This window comes from Lichenostomus cassidix, chromosome 8 (genome assembly GCF_008360975.1).
Source record: "Lichenostomus cassidix isolate B80296 chromosome 8, HeHo_3.0, whole genome shotgun sequence".
NCBI classification, from domain to species: Eukaryota; Metazoa; Chordata; class Aves; order Passeriformes; family Meliphagidae; genus Lichenostomus; species Lichenostomus cassidix.
The window spans coordinates 8516270-8533860 of NC_139489.1; the positions used below are offsets into that span (position 1 = coordinate 8516270).

The 17591-nt window shown below is 57.8% G+C and overlaps 1 protein-coding gene and 1 long non-coding RNA gene across 3 annotated transcripts in view; one reads left to right on the forward strand and one right to left on the reverse strand.

Annotated features, from left to right (window-relative positions):
- The first annotated feature begins 2238 nt into the window (after positions 1-2238).
- PIK3R3 (phosphoinositide-3-kinase regulatory subunit 3) overlaps positions 2239-17591 on the forward strand; it is a 78034-nt gene continuing 62681 nt past the window's right edge. The window contains exons 1-5 of one of the 2 annotated variants that reach the window (XM_085067698.1): positions 2239-2390; positions 2950-3622; positions 7623-7718; positions 7954-8031; positions 16312-16443. In XM_085067698.1, coding sequence (XP_084923824.1) covers positions 3307-3622; positions 7623-7718; positions 7954-8031; positions 16312-16443 — 622 coding nt within the window. In that variant the 5' untranslated portion in view covers positions 2239-2390; positions 2950-3306. The remainder of the gene's footprint in view (positions 2391-2949; positions 3623-7622; positions 7719-7953; positions 8032-16311; positions 16444-17591) is intronic. The other variant, XM_085067699.1, reaches the window with a different exon arrangement.
- Positions 6031-8920, reverse strand: LOC146433770 (uncharacterized). The gene is made up of 2 exons (XR_014853711.1): positions 8459-8920; positions 6031-6258 (listed from the first exon to the last, which is right to left on the reverse strand). It is a non-coding gene; the product is annotated as an uncharacterized LOC146433770 (long non-coding RNA).

The following is a 17591-nucleotide window of genomic DNA, read 5'->3' on the forward strand; positions in this document are numbered from 1 at the left end:
ATATCAAAAAAGCCAGCTCTGAAATGTCAAAGGAAATAAAAAATCTTTCCGTTTTCTCTGGCTGGGAAGGGCTCAGCCCAGTCCTGCAGCCTCACTTTCTCCAGCCGGGCATGTTAACAACTCTATTTATGCTCTATTTATTCACAGCCATGTGGCCAACTTTCCTGGACACGAGCATGGCAGCCCCCAAAAGCAAAGAGGGGAGCAGTAGGACCTTGAGTAGTCACTTTGGAAAGGCCAGGACAAAGAGCCAAGGTGGATGCTGAGCATCCCCTGGAGATGCTCCCACCAAGGGTTATCCCTCCAGCCAGGAGAGGAGAGAAGCTGCAGAAGGTTATGGGGACCCCAGGGAGGAGATATCACTCTCATCCCCACAGACCCATCCTGGGCTGCCCACACAGAGAGCAAAGGGCAGCCTGAAAGGGACTGTGGGGTACAGGGAGCAAGGATGGCTCCTCCTGCATCCTCCACAGAACACAGTCAAGGCCACTCATGGCCATGAGTGCTGCTCATTAATCCAGCAAGGATGGATTAATCAGGGCCTGACAGGCAGCTCCTCTGGCTCAATCAATAGCAGTGAAGGCCTGAAGCACCTCTTGCATCTTGACAGGGTGCTCTCTGAGGGCTCTCTGCCCACCTTGGGGGATGGAGTGGTGTGGGGGTTTAAATTAACCAGGTAGGGGTGACACAGGGTGAGGGGTAGCCCAGGGTGCAGAGAATGAGAATGATCCTGGTGCAGCTGGGATGCGATGTAAGGGGTGCTCTGAAGGTTCTTGGGACAGGAGCCAGCCAGGGAGGGCTGGGGTGATGCTCAGCCCCATCCAACAGCGGGGTTGTTGGGGGCAATGGAACTTGGCTCCAGCAGGAGATGGTGCCTTTGTGTTTGGGGACCCCAAGGTACATCATGAGTGAAAATACCTACTGCTGGGAAGGAGAGATGATGGGTGTCACGCCAGGTTGTTCCCCTGCCCCTGAGCCCCAGGACTGTGTTAATTCCTGGCCTATAAATTGGATTGATCCTGGGATAGGATGGGTGGTACCCACCAGCCTCCCCAGCTCCAATCCTGTCCCAGGAGGGAAACACCTCCTTGCCTTCCCCCAGGCAGCCCCCAGAGCACTGACACTGTGCTCAGCCTGGTTGACTTCACAGCCCCGTGGGACACTCTGGGGACACCAAGAAGGGCTTTAGACACTCAGCAAAAGCTCTCCACCCCTGATGGGGCACAGGGAACATGACTGGGGAAGCATGACTCAGGGGAGGGCAGCATCTGGCTGTTCACAGCCAACTCTAACTCTGTCCCAGCACCAGCAACAGCAGCATGGTGCCAGCAGAAGTGGGACGAGGGAGAGAAAAATCCCTTTTAATCTGCAACAACCAGCAGCTGGGCTGGATCCAGCTTGGGGAGTGGGGCAATGGGGGCTGCATGCTGCCCAAGGAAGTGCAGCTGGGGAGAAATCCCCCAGGATGATGCTGCCCTGCACCATCAGGCCATGTGCTGCAGGGAAAGGAGGGGGGCTTTGCTGAAATTATGGATGAGAAGGGCCATACATCTCCTGCATTGCTCTGCTGGCCTCTGTGTCTGTTTCCTCAGTTTTCCCAGCACTTGGGATTCCTCCTTGGACTTCGTGCCACCCCTGCACTGCTGCCTGCAGTGGCTTGGATTCAGCCAGCGTGCATTTCCCAGAGCCTGTGTTTTAGGTACCATCTATTTTTAGGATGTCCAACCTGCAGCAAAGACAAGGAGCCACGACCATTTCAGAGAAGTCAGCGTGAGAAGCAAGGATTAAAAAAAAAAAAAAATAGAACCAAAACAAGCCTTGGAGCCTCTGGGAACATCACATCCACCTCTCTGTGCCTCACAGACAGACAAATACTGGGATAGCTTGTCCAAGCTCAGGAGGAGAGCGAGGAACCAGAGCATCCCTGAGCTGGGATTCTCCATGACGTCTCCTGCCTGTCCTGTGCATGTTTTGTAGCCTGACTAAGGGATGGGATTCTATGTGGGTGCACAGGGAGAGCTGGCTGGCATAAGGGGGATGTCTATGGGGTGCTGCTCCTCTCCTGTCCTTTAGCACCCCTAAGGATGGATGGAAACCCACAGATGGGAGATCTCCATCCTACAGAGGATGCAATTTGGGAGCAGAGATGCTGCATCTGGGGATGAAGTCATCCACCTACTCCTACAATTCTCCCTCCTCCTGCTCGGTAGTCGGGCCCCCCCACCCCCCCTCCCGACGCGCTGCGGCGGGGGGGCCGCCCGGCTACCGAGCAGGAGGAGGAGGAGGAGGAGGGACGCTGACATCACCGCCGGAGCGCGGCTCGGCGGGGCCGGGAGCCGGCTCCGCTCCGCTCCCGTTCTCCGCTCCCGCCGCTGGAGCCACCGCGCCCGGTAAGGCTGGAGGGGCGGCGGGAGGGCTCTGGGAGGCGGATGGATGGATGGACAGACAGACGGCTGCTGCTCATCATCCCTCCATCCCTCTTCCACGGGGTCCTGCTGGAAGCTGGGGGGCAGTGGGTCGGCGGCAGCACAGTCTTTCCCCCTAGGGATGATGTCACTCTTGGAGGAATATATAAAAATGCACCAAAAAAAATTAAAAAAAAAAAAAATAAAAAACCCAAACCCACATGAAAAGCCTACATCTTCATCTGCCAGCTCCGTGCAGCATTGCTAGGCTGGAGCTGCCGGAGGGGAGCTGCGTGCGGCAGGAGGTTTCTCAGCACATATGTCTATTTTAAAAACCCGTGGCGTGATCTCTTGCCCTACTTTCCAGACTCTTGCCGGTACTTTCCTTGCGTGCAGTGGCCGAGCCCTGCTGGCGGGAGCTCCCTGGGAAGCAGGAGCCCAGCGAGCCGCTGGGCTCACCCGGGAGATGGGATGGGGGGACGGGCAAGAGGTTGAGGTCAAGGCAGAGGTTTGGTCACTAACGCGCTGCCTTTCTCTCCGGCAGAGCAGGGATGTCCCCAGCACCGTGCGGATGAGGCCAGGCTGAGGAGGACCCACGTTTGTCCCCTCTACCCCCGTTAGCCTCATCTCCTCCGTTTGCCCTGGTGAAGAAACAGCTCCTTACCCACACCTGAGCCAACGCTGACCAGTCCCAGGCGCTGGTGTGGCTCCACTGCAATTTTGGGGTCGGAGGGTCAGGAGCCGCTCTCCATCTCGGAGATTTTCCACCACTGAGGTTTTCCTCCTGCCTGTGCAGGGACAGCAGCGCTCCCAACCCCGCACTGCCCCAGCCCCGTGTGGGCACCCCAAGCCCTGATGCCCGGCTGGCCAGCGGCGGTGTGAGCCACGCCACGCTGTCGCCATGGCCTCCTCGGACGGGCTGCAGTACCGGGCTCTCTACGAGTACCAGAAGGACCGGGAGGAGGACCTGGCGCTGTGCCCCGGGGACGTGCTGACGGTCAGCAGGGCCGGGCTGCTCAGCAGCCCCAACTACAAGGACGGCGACGAGCGCAACCCCCAGGGTTGGCTGCACGGCGTCAACGAGCGCACCAAGGAGCGCGGAGACTTCCCCGGTACCTACGTGGAGTACCTGGGTCCCACCCGCATCGCCACCGCCGCCACCAAGGCCAGACCGAGGCCACTGCCCCTGCCACCCGCTGGGACCCCCACGCCCTGGGGTGAGTGTGAGGGGAGCAGGAAGGTGGGAGCCCAGGAGCCTAGGGCGAGGGTGGTGTGGAGGCTGGGTGGATGCTTGCAGTTGAGGTGGCTTGGTGGGAATCCACGCTCGGGAGGGGGATCTGGCCCCAGAAGGAGGAACTGGCCTGGGAATTACCTGCCCTGGTGTATGGAGGCAGCCTGGAGGGGCTGGGGGTGCCCAGAGTGTCGCTATACCCAGGCAAACATGCTGCAGGGATTGTTCCTCACCAGCATCCCAGGCTGGCTGCTGTGCTGGCATGGGGTGTCCAAGGGGATCCACATCCACGAGAGCACTGGAGAAGATGCAAGGCCCCTTTGGCCCCTCAGAGAGGAGCAGAAAGCCCCATGGTGGTCCCTGGGGACCTTTTTTCCAACTGCTCCTCTCCCCACCACTGCGGCACCTGATTCAGGCTGCTCTCAGTGCCCAGGCGAGTGCTGGCCCTAGGCCAGCTCCCAGCCTCACTGTCACTTTGTGCAAGCTGGGACAGGGGACAGTCTTGGCAAGCGGTGTGGTTAGTCCCTGGGGGGCTCCTCTGTCCCTGGGCGCTGCAGCACAGCTCTGGGGAGGGATATTTGGCAGGACCCTTCCTGGCACAGGGGCCTCCAGCCGTTCTCTGCCAGGATCTGCCGAGCTTGTGCAGCCTGCTCTGCCCTGGCCACTCATCATGGCCAAGTGCATTGGGGCCTGGAGGGATTTCACAGCAGTTGCACAGTGTACACTAGCTAAAAAAAAATAAAACCAAAGTAAGAATCCCCCCTTCCAGCCAGGCACGTCGTGGTGACCCCAGCCAAAGCTACGGTGCTCTCCTGCTCTGGGAGGCATGGAGCAGAAATGGCTGTCCGTGTGGCCTGGGGCTGGGATAGCAGCATCACCTTCAGCCATGGCAGGAAAACCTGCCCAGCTGCTGGTCTGGCACCTCAGGCACCCTCCTTGCCCATTTTGGGACCAGTGTGGCACCCAAAGGAGCAGCCCCTGTGCTGTCTGGGCATTGCAAGTGCCTTAGTCTGGGTTTGGAGGGACACCCACTGATGCAGAGTCTGTCTCCCTTCACAACACAGTCCAGTACCCCCTTGCCACCGTGATTTGAGGTGGGCACCACCTGGCTCCCGGGCTGAGCAGGGCACCATCCATGTCCATGTGTGGGGTTGCCATGCTGCTCCTGACGTGCAGCCCCCACAGCCCCTTGGGAAGGATCCTGGGCCCCCCTGCCACCTCCCCTCACCAAAATGCAGGTGCTCCTCCCCGACCAGTGCGCCAAGGCAGCCGCAGTCCCAGCAGCGCTGGGGAGGCTCCGTGAGCAGCTACGTGCTGGATTTGCAGGAGGGTGGAGGCCACTTTTTGGGGGTGTTTAGCTGCCAGAAGAGGGGTTTGAGCCCCCTGCTCAGTCTGGCTCAGTGGTGAACCCTCTGCCTGGTCAGCAGGCAGAGCCCTGGCAAACTCGGTGCTGTGTGGAGATTTCGGGTCAGACAGGAGCAGATCCCAGGGCTCTCCAGTCCCGCTCACCAGGGAATGTGAAGCCACCTTCTTGTTTCTGCCTTTGCTGCCTCTCACCACTGCCCTGCTGCATGCAGGGGGTGGCATGGGCTCCTCTCTGAGGGACATGTGCCCAGGGACCCCATGCCTGCAGGTTCTGGGGACGAGGTGATTCCCTACAAATCAAGGAACATCCGCAGCACATCCTGGCTGGAGAGCCTGGCCCATGTGGAAGGTCTCACTGCAGGCACCCCAGCCCTGCAGGTACTCAGGTGGAAGGATAACAGAATTTTTAAGAATGTAAAATCCACAGTTTTTAGTAGGGAAAAAAGCCCTAAAGCCAGGTTTTGGGGTAGGCTGGGGAGGGTGCCGCCATCTGCAAGATGTGCTCTGGCCATGGCCAGGTGTCCAGCCCCACATTCAGGGGGACACGGGGTGCTGTGCCGTGGGGTGCTCCTCCATGGGGTGCCTTTCCTGGGGCAATGCCAGGCTGTGCAGGGACCTCAGTAGGGGACATTCCGTCCCACGACCACATCTTTCTGCGGCACGGGAGCAGTGTGTGCCATTTTGTGTCAGTTTAAACCCAAACCTCCCAGCTCACAGGATTTCTCTTAGAGTGAAAATCTCCAATGTCCTCTTGGAAGAGAAGGTACTTTTCTTTTGGTTTGGGTTTTTTTGGTTTGGGGTTTTTTTTTTTAATTCTTCCCATACTGATTCCATTTCCAGATGGAGGTTTGAGGGACGTTTTTTTGGCAAGCCCTAATTTATTTTTCTGCGACAGCAGTGTACCCACTCTACTCCACCCCCCGAGTGCCCTCAGTTCCCACTGAGCCCTGCTAGCACACAGGGACCCTGAGCTGGCTCAAGCCATGGAGGAAGCCCTGAATGACAGATACTGCATGTCCCAGCCATGCCTTCAAGCCAGGAATGGTCCTTTATTTAATTAAATAACATCCCAAAAACAGCTCTGCAGCAGATTCCGAATCCCAGGGGACTTCCAAGAGCTCAGTGGCTGTTTTGCCCCTGGCTCGTTGTCCTGGGCAGCATCACTGCCAGGAGGCATCATCTCCACTTCACCTGGGGCTGGAGTCGAGTGGGCCATCAGGATGCTGGGGTCCAGCCTGGCACAGCTTGGGGCCATTCCTGCCATTCCCAGCAAGGAGAAACAGACAACAATTATATTTTTGCAGTCACCACCTTTTCCCTAAGCCATTGGTTTGGAGGAAAAGCCCAGTTTTCCCTAATTACAAAACCACTCACACAGCAGGGACATTTTTACATGAGCTTCCAATGATGTACTTTGCTTTTAACCCTGAAATCTTCCCTGTTCCCACCCAAGGCACCCACACATCCTCACTGGGTGGCAGAGGGGACCCTCTTGCTGTGCCTGGGGGTTGTGGCCATGCCTGGGGACTGGATCAACCACCCACAGGGGGAGGTTTGCATCCCTCCCTGTTCTCCAGGGGGCACCAGGGCATCACCCTGGTGAGGATCAGAGCCTGGATCTACCTGTCGCAATTTTTTTACAAAAAACTGAAGGCAGTGTGGCCCTGCCCAAAGTCCCTCTTTTATTTTTTTTTATCCTTTCCACATGCTGTCCGTGCTGCAGCAGTCGTACATGGCCCTGGTGTGCTGCAGCCAGTGGCAGCCCCTGCCTGCTGCCTCTCTGGGGGTCTAAAGGCCACTAAAGAGACAGTAGGGAGAAATCCCAGTAGTCCGCTGCCAAGGTTGCCACTGGGTTTAACCCACACAGGACGGGTTTATCAGCTGGGGTGATAAAAAGGGATGGATGGATGGATGGATGGATGGATGGATGGATGGATGGATACAACATACACTGGGGTAAGGACAGGTGCTCTCCTGCCTGCCAAGGGGTTTGCTCCTCTCTGCCATGGTCTGGTGTGAGGTGTCCTTGGTCTAAAACTCAGCAGCACATGGGGATTTGTGCTGTGGGAAGCCTGAGTCTTGTTTGTCTGAAGGGCTCTTCAAGGGCTGAGGGAGGTCTGCACCAGCCAAGGGGATACTGAGTCCTCCCTGGCCTGTGCTCAACCCTGTTGTGCACACCAGAGAATACAAGCAGGTGAGAGCTGCAGAGAGAGAAGTCTGTGCTGGGTACAGATCTGGGTGCCTGGGCCCTGTCTGGTGTCACTGTGGGCTGTGGGTGATGAGAGGGGACAGTCTCGGTGCCGTGAGAGGAGAGGTGGGGAAGCCAATTTGGCCTGGAGGATCTCCATGCCTGGGATGCGATGCTCCCCACAGGCAGGGCACATGCCTGAGCAGGTCTTTGCATCTCAGCAAGCAGCTGAGCCCCCAACGGTGACTCTTATTGCAAAAAGAGGATAAAATAAAGAGAGAAGTGCTCCAAAATTAGACACGCATGAGACGGAGTGTTGGTTGTGGCTGTGCCAAAGCAGCAGCTTGATCCTGTCCTGGGGCAGCTGAGGAAAGAGCCTGGAATTCCTGCCGGCAGGCATTTCCAAACCCCTTCTCCCCTTCTTTCCTCACAGGGCTCCCCGGGCAGGCAGAGCTCAGCGAGCACCCCACCCTCCCCGAGCAGGCACTGCCCACCGTGGCCAGGCTCATCGAGGCGCTGGAAAAACAAGGTATGGAGAACCACAGCACTCACCCGCAGGGCACCCCCGGGGCACACACAGCCACCTGATCTGCCCTGCTCAGGGCGCCCTGAGAGCATCTCTAGAGCCAAACCTCTCCCCATGGCCCCAGCTCCTGCAGACAGGGCGAGGGAGGGTGGTGCTCTCAGTCCCTGCCCACGTCCCCTGTGTCGCAAAGGAGGATGTGGGGCTCCGCACTGACCTCTCTCTCCTGGTTGTTCCCCAGGGCTCGACAGTGAGGTGCTCTACAGGTCTGGCCCTGGTGTGCTGGGGGATGCTGAGCTGAAACAGGCCCTTCTGGCTGGTGAGTCCCAGAGCCACATCCCTGCCCGTATTCCCGGGGGAAAACGGGACTGTGCAGGTGATCCTGCCCTGGCAGGGTAGGGTTGTGACTCCAATATCATTACAGCCCTAATCCCAGCTCTGTGAGGCCCTGCCTGCATGCAGACCCTCCTCTTCTCCCCGGGTGATGCAGCCAGAAGGGATGCAGGTGCACAGCTGGGGCCCTTCACTAATAGTTCTATTTTTGGAGGGGTGGGGAGAAGAAAAATACTTGGGTTTTTAAATCTCTAGGGTTTGTATCTGAGAAGCAGGGCAGGGAGAAAGCCTCTCATGGATAGGGAAAAAGAAAGAGGAAAGGAAAAGCATATTATTTACAAGAATGGGAAGCTGTTTGCAGGACTTGGGGGCATGAGCGGGGTGGGGAGGAGGGGAAAACCATCTCCACATACCTGCTTCTAAATCCACGGCGGGGATAGGATGGCACACGGCGGGGGCGGGGGGACGCGATGGATCCAGTGTGCCGCTCCGATCTGGGTATTTGGGGGGTTGGGGGGTGCATGGAGCATCCCCATCCTCCGGCCGCAGTGCCCAGAGGGCGGCACTGTGACACCAGGCACGGGCTGCCCCGCACAGCCCCGGGCCGGCCCCGCATCCCACCGCATCCCGGGCGCTGCCGGCCGGGGGGCGGCGGGAGCCGAGCGGTGTTGCTGGGGAGAAGGGCTGTGATGAAATCGCTATATTAAGCACCATGACCTCATCGCTTCCCGCGCACCGGGAGCCGAGTCCCGCCGGGCGGGGAAGGAGGGATGCAGGAGAGGAGAGCTGGAGCTCCCAGGGATGCTCCTTCCCCACTGCCCGAAGAGGGCTGTGCTCCCCCCGGAGCTGATGCGGGTTCGGGGCACCCCACCACCCCACTCTTCTCCTCCAGCTGTGGGCTGAGGAAGCCCGGAGCAGTGAGTGATCCTCTTCACAGCCTTGTACCCCGGCTCAGATTTCCTGGCTGAGCTCTGGAGGAGGTTAAGGCATCCAAGAGCAACCCACTGGACTGCCCTGGGCAGCGGTGCCTAGGCTGGGCAGGGGCAGCAGCAACAGCGTGAAAAGGATGCTTTGTTTTCCAAGCACGCAGGAGTTATGGGTCCTCCATTCTTCCCATGCGCCTGGTGCAGCATCCCAGGCAGGTCCAGGGCTCCCCACGGGGCAGCACCACAGCAGTTGCTGCCAAAATCCTGGTCAGCCTTAGGAGATTCTGCCAGCCCAGGGGCAAACCCCACTGGCTCGGGCAGAGCCTGGGCTGGAGCTCTGGGCTCTACTGGGTCTGTCCAGATCTGTCCATCTCCCACAGCAGGGCCCAGCACTGGTCAGAGAAATGCCATTGTGGTTTTCAAACCATTCGAGAGCCCTGAAAAATCACCAGCAGCCCTGGGAGACTTGATACTCCCAAACCCACATCTCTGGGACCAAAATCTTTAATTGGACACCTCAGGGGGCTGCCCCATGTGCTCAGCAACACTGAGCTGGGCAAAATCAGAACTATTCAGAGCTGGAGGGGGTAGGACAAGTCTCACACTTACCAGTCCTCAGCTGAAGGGGCTGATGCTCAGCCCTGCCAGAGGGATGCTTTCCAACAGGATGGGAATAACATTCCTGCCAGGGTCAAGCATGCCAGCAGCAGCCAAGCTTGGCAGCCTGCTCCTACTGCAACCTCCTGCAGACCACAGACCCAGTGGTGCTTTTCCAGGACCCTGCTGGGATAGGGGAGAGCAAGACAGCATCTCTGCTTTGGCTCCCATAGAAGCCCTTTCATTGCATTTGGTGGAGTAAAACATCTCTTCCAGAATATTGGAGTTTGCTTGCCCAAAGATTGTGTGAGGAGACGGAGGTGAGAGTCACATTCCCATTCCTCCCGTGTTCCTGGTTGTTCATCCCTCCAGTGTCCCATCTCTGCCAGCAGCCTGCCTGCAAAAGCCAAGCCTTATCCTGGGGAATGGGGAGAAATCAGAGCCGGGGTTGGTGGCGGCTGGAACCAAACCATGTCTCGGCTGGGGAGAAAACCAGCTTCCCACCGGGGGTTTCAGCTTCCCTGTGAATACCCAAATCACTCTGGTGTTGGGCAGTGGTGGCAGGAAAGCTGCTAGAGAGTGCAAGGAAAAAGGAGCAAGGGCTGGAAAAGTTCAGATGTTGTTTTTTTTAACCCCCAAATCCCAGTGTGTAGGAGAATTCAGCACATTTTACTGTACTGAAAGAGCATCTGAACTTCCAGTGGGGAGGAAGAGGAAGAACTTGGGAGACAAGGAGCCATGCAAGTCACAGCAGCCCTGGAGCCCATGGGCACTGTGTCCCTGCGGCTGGCAGTGCAGGCACTCATCTGAGCTGTGCTGGTTGAACCCTTTTCCCATCCCTGGCCCTTTCAGAGCCCTTACCCATGGAGGATCTTAACTGTGGGCAGCCCCTGAGCAAACATCTCCCAGGTTTGGGATGGAGGTTTCCCATCCTCGAGGTAGCATTGGACAGAGCAGTTCCACATGGCTCCACAGCCTGAGCTGAGCCTGTCCCCATCCTGGCACTGCTGATGCTCTGCAGGTCGGTGGCATCTGGCTCCTGTCCAGAACCTGTGCACCAAAATTGGTATTTCCATGTCGGATGGTGCAAGAAAAATTAAGAGAGGCGAGGGGGGCATGCAGCATCTCTGAACATGAGAATCAGTCACGTGCTGGCACCAAAAAGGGACTTAAAGAAATGCTGCAGCTCCACAGGGGGCTGGGGGAAGCTCACCAAAGGGTGGGAGGTGATCAGCCAGCCACGAGCCCTGCTGCAGTGTCAGGGAAAGAGTGTGGTCAGAAAAAGAGGAATAAAGCAGAGCTTTAAACAGCAGCATCTGGGTACAGCACTCACCCCGCTGCCCCTAGCAGTCCCTGCAGTGCCTGCCTGGGGGCTGCTCCATGCCCTAGGGAATTTCTGTGGTGTGGGGCCACAGGCTGACCACAGCAGCCCTTTCTGGCTCCCAGCACTCCTGCTGTCCCCTGTGTGCAGCTCAGGGGCTGTTTGGAGCACAAGGGATGGGGCAAATCCCCTGCCAAGTCCCCAGCGCCTGGGAACACGAGGTGTAAGAGCCTCTTCTGTGCCCATTCCTGATGTCTTCTCCCCTCAAAGATTTCTCAGTGTCCTGTCTACACCCCTCTCCCCTTGGGATATGCTAGGCAGCCCTCTCACAGCTGCTGCTGGAAATTTGGGACCTTCTCTGGCAATAGCAGCAGAGCTGTGGGTGGGCTGGTGGGTGCTGGAGCTGAGGGACTGAGCTGGGGCAGGTTTGGCTCGGGGATGGCTGCGAAGTGCTCTCTGTAATGGTCGGGCAGTGCTTTGCCGCTGAGCAGGGACGGCGTGCATCCTCACCCCTCCTCCCTGGTGGGGCACAGTGCACAGAGACCCCGCAGGACCCTCACCCCACTGGTCGGTGGGTGCTCCCCGTGGCTCGGATTGGGGCTGAGCCCATCTGGGATGGCAACAAAGCACCGAAACCTCTCCCGCACTTTGGATAACCCCTGCTCTGCTCGGGGCTCCGCAGCCCAGCCGCAGACGTAAACACCGAGAGACCCTTCCCCGGATACAAGAGCAGCAATGGGAAAGGCTGCGCTGTTGTCAGGGCCGGGCAGGAGCCGGCGGCAGCTCGGGGTGCCAGGGAGAACGCGTCGGCAGCGCACGGCGGATTGGAGCCGGTGTCTCCAGGCGTGCCGGGCTGCGCTGCCATCCTGCGCGCTTTGATCTGGCCCGGGCGCACAGCAGTCTGCCTGGAGACACGCTCACGTGCCCGGGAATTAGGTCAGGTCTCGGTGGGGATTAGCTAGCGATGGTGGGTCCCGGGGCTTCGCTGGGGCTGCCAGGAGCTGCTGCTAGGCAGAAAGGGTCGGGCAGTGAGGGGCGGCTTGGGGGGCCTCACGCCGCTCCCCCCATCACCACAGTGTGGATGCCCAGGGAGGGAGAGCATCCTCATCCTCATCCCTGGGATGCCAGAGGGGTCGGAGCCCCCAAGGGCTGTGGTTTCCCCTGGCCGAGCTCACTCCACCAGGATGACTTTCCTCCCGAGCGCCAGGCGCCCCGGTGCCTGCGGCACTGCTTTTTATTTATACCTGCAGTGGAAATAAACCCCGTGTCGTCAGAGCCTGGCGAGAGGCATGAGCTCATCTCTTATATTTGGTGGTGATGAAAGAAGGGTAAATAAACGGCAGCAGCAGAGCCATCCCTGCCAGGCCCGTCAGGGAGAACTGGGGGTGAGTTTTTGCCATCCCCTCGCATACCTGCTGGGAAAACTGAGGAAGGGGATTGCCTTAGGGAAGGTGAGGTGGGGGAAGGCAGTCTCACTGGGCACCCTCAAAGGGGATCCCAGCACCCCTACCCTGGCTGAGTGCAAGCTAAGGGTATGGTGAGTTGAAATCCAGCTGGGAGAGTGTTTGGGGCTGCCAGGAACTCCTGTGCATGGGCAGGGGGTGTCCTGGCAGCTGCCAAGTCCCCAGCACGAGGTACCAGCAGGCTGGCTGGGAGATGTTACACTGATGCTGAGTCAAAGCTGGGAAATATTCCCTGATTTGGCGCACCGTTTCCCAGTAAATCCTCACTGTGAGATGCCCAGGAGCCTGAATGCCTGGTCAGGTCCTCAGACAGGCAGCATCGGTGTGGATGGGAACGTTCTGCCCTCACGATTGGACAGCAAGGACATCTCTAAAGCACCCACTGACAATTAAAACTAAAAGGTCTGGAAGGGGTATGGAAAATCCCAAGTCAGTGTTTCAGTCACCCCCAGGGTGGTTTGGGTGCCCCTCTGTCACAAGGACCATGCACCTGAGAGCATCTCACTGCAGCAGCACTCGGGGGCCAAGGTCCAGCTTAGCCTGTTGCACTCCCTGCTGGCAGAGAGACCCTGGGTGCTGGGCAGGGTCTGCACCCTGTCACCCATTGCTCGGGCTGGGGGAGCAGCTGTCACCTGTGGCCACATGCAGGGGACAGCTGGGTACCAGGGCCCATTCAAGCCTCTCTTTCAAAACAACCCCCACACCCCCCCACAACCCCTCCTGGCTAAACATCCTCCGCATTTACCGAAACCCTGGGCTTACTCACACCTCCCCGGCTGCCTGCAGCTGCGGGAGAGATCCTGGAGTTTCCTGCCCAGCCTGACTCAGCCCAAAGCTCCGGCACCTTTCTGCCTCCGCTGGGATGTGGGCTCTGGAATCCCAGTGAGAGGAGGCTGGGACTTGTTCCCTCTGGGCCAGTGGTCATCCCACGCACCCTGTCCCCAGTCCCAAATTTATTCCTGCTTTTCACCCTTCCCTGGGCAAGGCATGCTCTCTGCCTGTCCCCGGATGCTTGCTCTGCCAGCAGGTCACGCAAGCAGGTTGTGTGCTGAAGGGGGTTGTATGGGGTCGAGGTTGGGGTTTTGGGGTGTTTTCCTTCTATTTATGGCAGGCAGATGGAATCCCTCCGTCATTCCTCCATCATTCCCCTGGGGAAAGGATGGGAACATCTGGAGAGCAGCAGGAGAGCATTGACTCATCCTGCAGCTTCATTAACTTCTTATAGCTGGTTATCATCTCCCTCAGATAAGAAGAGAGCAGCATCCGTGGGGTCAGGCCGGCGGTAATTGTCTGGGAAGGCTCCAGGGTTAACCCTTCCCCAGCTGCCGGCTGAGCCTCCCTGAGCTGCCCGGGCACAGCCAGCGCTGGGGAACAGCTCCGAGCATCCCCCGGTTGTGCTCTCAGCCTGATGGGGAGCCCAGCTCGCCAGGGCAGCTCCTGGGGAAGGAGGAGAGCTCCTCCTGGGGCAGGGGGATGCCGCTGCATTTCCAGGAGGATGGGGGCAACATCTAGCCCACATGCCACGGAGAATGGTGCCATCGGCAATCAGTCCCTGTCAGCGCCGTGTGAATCCCCCTGGTCTCCCCATCACGCCTCTCTCTGGGTGTAAAGATGTTTGTGAGTCTCGCTTTGAAACCGGCTGAGCCTTCCCTTTGAACACCCCCCCAGGCTCATGCCTAACGAGACAAACAAGCTAATTAGGCCACGGTGGAGCCCGGGGCTGATCGCCTGGGGCCAGCGCCCGGCAGCAGCCCCTTCCCTGCGCAGGAACAGCTTGTGGCTGCTCTCCTCAATCCGTGCCAGCATCCTTAAGGCGAGTGACAGGTCCCTGCAGAAACCTTCGTGGTGGTTGGGAAGGGCTTTGGGGTTTTTCGGTGCATTCCACCGATGGGAGAAGCTCTCTGCAGTGCAATGAGACCCTGAGATCCCGCAGCAGCATCCCTGGGTTTTGGCCATGCACTGCGAGTATTCAGCCCAAAACAGGTGTTGGATCATCTTGTGGGATCCCTGACCCCACCCTCCTCCACCTGTCCAGCTCAAGACAACCTGCCAGCTCACTTCTCCAGAGCAAGTGCTAGCAAAAATGGGTAATTGACTGTCATCCCCCCACAAACCCTGCTAGAAATAACCCTTTTGGCCAGCCAGGAAGGTCCAGCAGGGTGGCTGGGAGATGGGAGCATGACCACAGACCAGAGTGGGGCTGGGGTGCAGCTGGCCCAGCCTTGCCCACCTCAAGGATGCCAAGGGCAGAGTGGTCCATGCTGTGACTTAGTGGGGTGCCAGAAAGGCAGCACCCCATTTGCCCTGGGTCATGTTTGGCCATGCTGGATGGCTGCCTACCCCAGCATGATGGCATCTCTCCCAGCTGTCCCCACGCTGCCCCAGGACACAGTTCCCAGCCGGCTGGGTGCTTGCTCCTGGAAATGAGGTAGCGTCTCCAACGCTGGGTTAAAGGCTTCGCTTCGGGCATTGGTCAATCTGTTTGCTCTCCGTCTGGGAGCCAAATGGAAGGCACTGGCCATGAGGGACCTGCTACAGCTTCATGTTCCCAGGCTCCCAGGCTGCCTGGCCCTCAGCAGGGACATTCCAACTAGAGGAGATCAAGGTCAAGGTGCTCAAAACCAGCTTTTCTCAGCTGTTCCCCATCCCAGCCCTGCTGGATGTGTGTCTCTAAAGCCTTGTCCTAGGAAATAGCATTTCTCCCCTCTTTTGGGTTTATTGCCCCAGAAGGAAGCACAGCTGGAATGGCTGGAGACTCACAAAGTTTTCTGCTGGAAAATGCTGGGCTGGGAGATGGAGCATCTCCCAAAATGGCACCAATTTCAGTAAATCTGCATCTGGGGGTAAAGACCCAGGGAGGGGAGTGGAAGAGGGCTCAGAGCAGGGCAAGCCCATTCTCTGCTCAGTCTTTTGGGGCCTGATACAGCATCTTTAAGAAAGTGACTTTTTTTTTTTTTTTTTTTAAATTAACCATCTTAAACCATCCCAAATACCTTCATCTTTTTTATTATTCCCCCCCATACCCCTCACCCTCCAAGTTCTCCTACAAGGAGAATTTCAAAATATTGCATTTGGGTCCAGTTTGAATCAACGCCTGATTTTGAAACCTTCAGATCTTTGCAAAAGGCACCATCACCCTCCAGACAGCCAGGATGGGAGACCTCCAAGACAAACACATGAGGCAATACCAAAGGATGCTGAAAGGGCTCTTCCCCCTGGACCATGGTGAAACAATGTCCCTGTGCTGGCCTGGCCATGGGGCTCAGACAAACACATCCCACCCTCTGACTCCTGACAGACCGTGGGACACTTCTGCTCCTAACACTGTCCCTGGCCTGAGCTCAGGACCCCTGAGCCCCCAAGCCCAGGCTGTGTGCTTTCCCCCATTCCTGAGGCATCCTTCACCACCTCCCCAGGACAGCTGCCTTTCAGGGCTGGGAGAAGTGATGCCAATTGGGGCACATCCACAGCATTTCAGGATCACTGGGAATCACATGGGCCTTTAGCAACATGAACTGCCTGAGAACCATAACCCCATTCCATGGATGCATTTTCCAAGCAGTTCCCGCTGGGCTGGGGTTGGCACATGGCACCTGGCTGGACGGTTCCTGGGGCAGTTGCTCAGTCCTTCCCATGGGTCCTATCCTGCAGTGGGACCTCAGTGGAATGGTGACACTCCATGTGCCACACACTGGATGAACAGTTCACACAAAGCAGAGATGCTGCCTCGTGCTCTCCTTGGGCACGTGGAACTCAGGGTCAGTGGAAATTGGGACAGGAATGTTTGCTGGGGGAGCAGTGGCAGTGAAATCATGTGCAGCCACACTGGGGAGATGGGGGCATGGGGGAAGAAATCCTCAATGTCTGGAGGAAGGCCCACAGGGATGGTAGAGCTCCGAGCTCTGTGCCAGAGGGGAAGAACCTCAGGCTCAGGGTTGCCTCTGTGTCTCTCCCTGCAGATGCCTCAGCCGTGGACATGGACCTGTACGAGGCCCAGACGCTGGCAGATGCCCTGAAGTGGTACCTCCAGGAGCTGCCCATGCCCCTCATCCCTGCAGCTCTCTACAGTGACCTGGTGCACATGGCTCAAGGTGAGCACAGCTGGGCTCCCCCACACCTGGGGCCTTTGTGTGGCTGGAGAAACTTTGGGAAGCCCCCAGAAAGGCTTTCCATCATCTCCAGGGTGGCTCTGACCCCATCCCCTGCCAAGTGCTGCACTAAGGGCAGATTCTGAGAAGGGCCACTGGGAACATCACCTGCACCAGAGCAGCATGGGAATATTTGGGAGATACTCTGGGAGAAGGGGAGATCCAGGGGGTTGATTTTCCCTCACCACAGCATGGTCTTCTCCCTCTGCAGTGCCCAGAGGAGGAGGTGCTGCCTGCCAGGACAGGCAGCTGCCAAGGCTGGGTGATGCTGGCCCCAGAAGAAAGCGTTATTATAATATTTTGGCTCTGCTGCCTGGGAATATTTTCCTGTAATCTCATTAACTCCTGGCTTTATATGGGCACAGAAAATTCTCAGCTTTTCCAGCTTAGTACCATTAGGAAATGCCTTTAGATCCCTGCAAGCTTTTCTGCCTCTGTGCAAATGTATGAGACTATCAAGGTTTTGGTTTTATTTGATTTCTTTTCAAATAAACAGAGCATGGCTCACACCCAGGTCAGCAGAGCCCTCAGTCCATCTCAACAGTGAGCCTGGACCAAAACCCATTTCAAGTGAGTCCTCATAGAGCCTCTCAGCCCCTCCCAGCTTGAGGTGCCATGAGACACATGAAGCCCTTGCCCACTGTGTTAGACAGGACCTGAACCTCTTGCTGCCTGTGAAACCACGATTTCCCCTTCCACAGCAGCTCTCACGTCACTGCTGGTTGCTGCAGCATCCTCCATCCCTGTGCATCACCTCCCCATCCTAAGCCAGATTAGTGCTTGGGCAGATCACTTTCTCGGCTGCCTTAAGAGGCACTAAAAGATCACCCGTGGCCAGACCAGCGTGGCCTTTTCCTATCACATCCTGACAGGAACAGCCCACGGGCTCTTTGTGGCCTCCAGCAAGGCAGGAGGGACACACGGACAAGGTGAGGGATAACTCACACCCCATCCTCCCTGCCCTGTGCTGAGACACAGAGCCAGAAGAAATACCCCTGGGGCTGGTGGCACAGAGAAGCTGCCTTCCCCTCACCCGTCAGAGGAGAAATCAAAGGCTGCCTCCCTTCCAAGGATAAAAACGCAATTAGGAA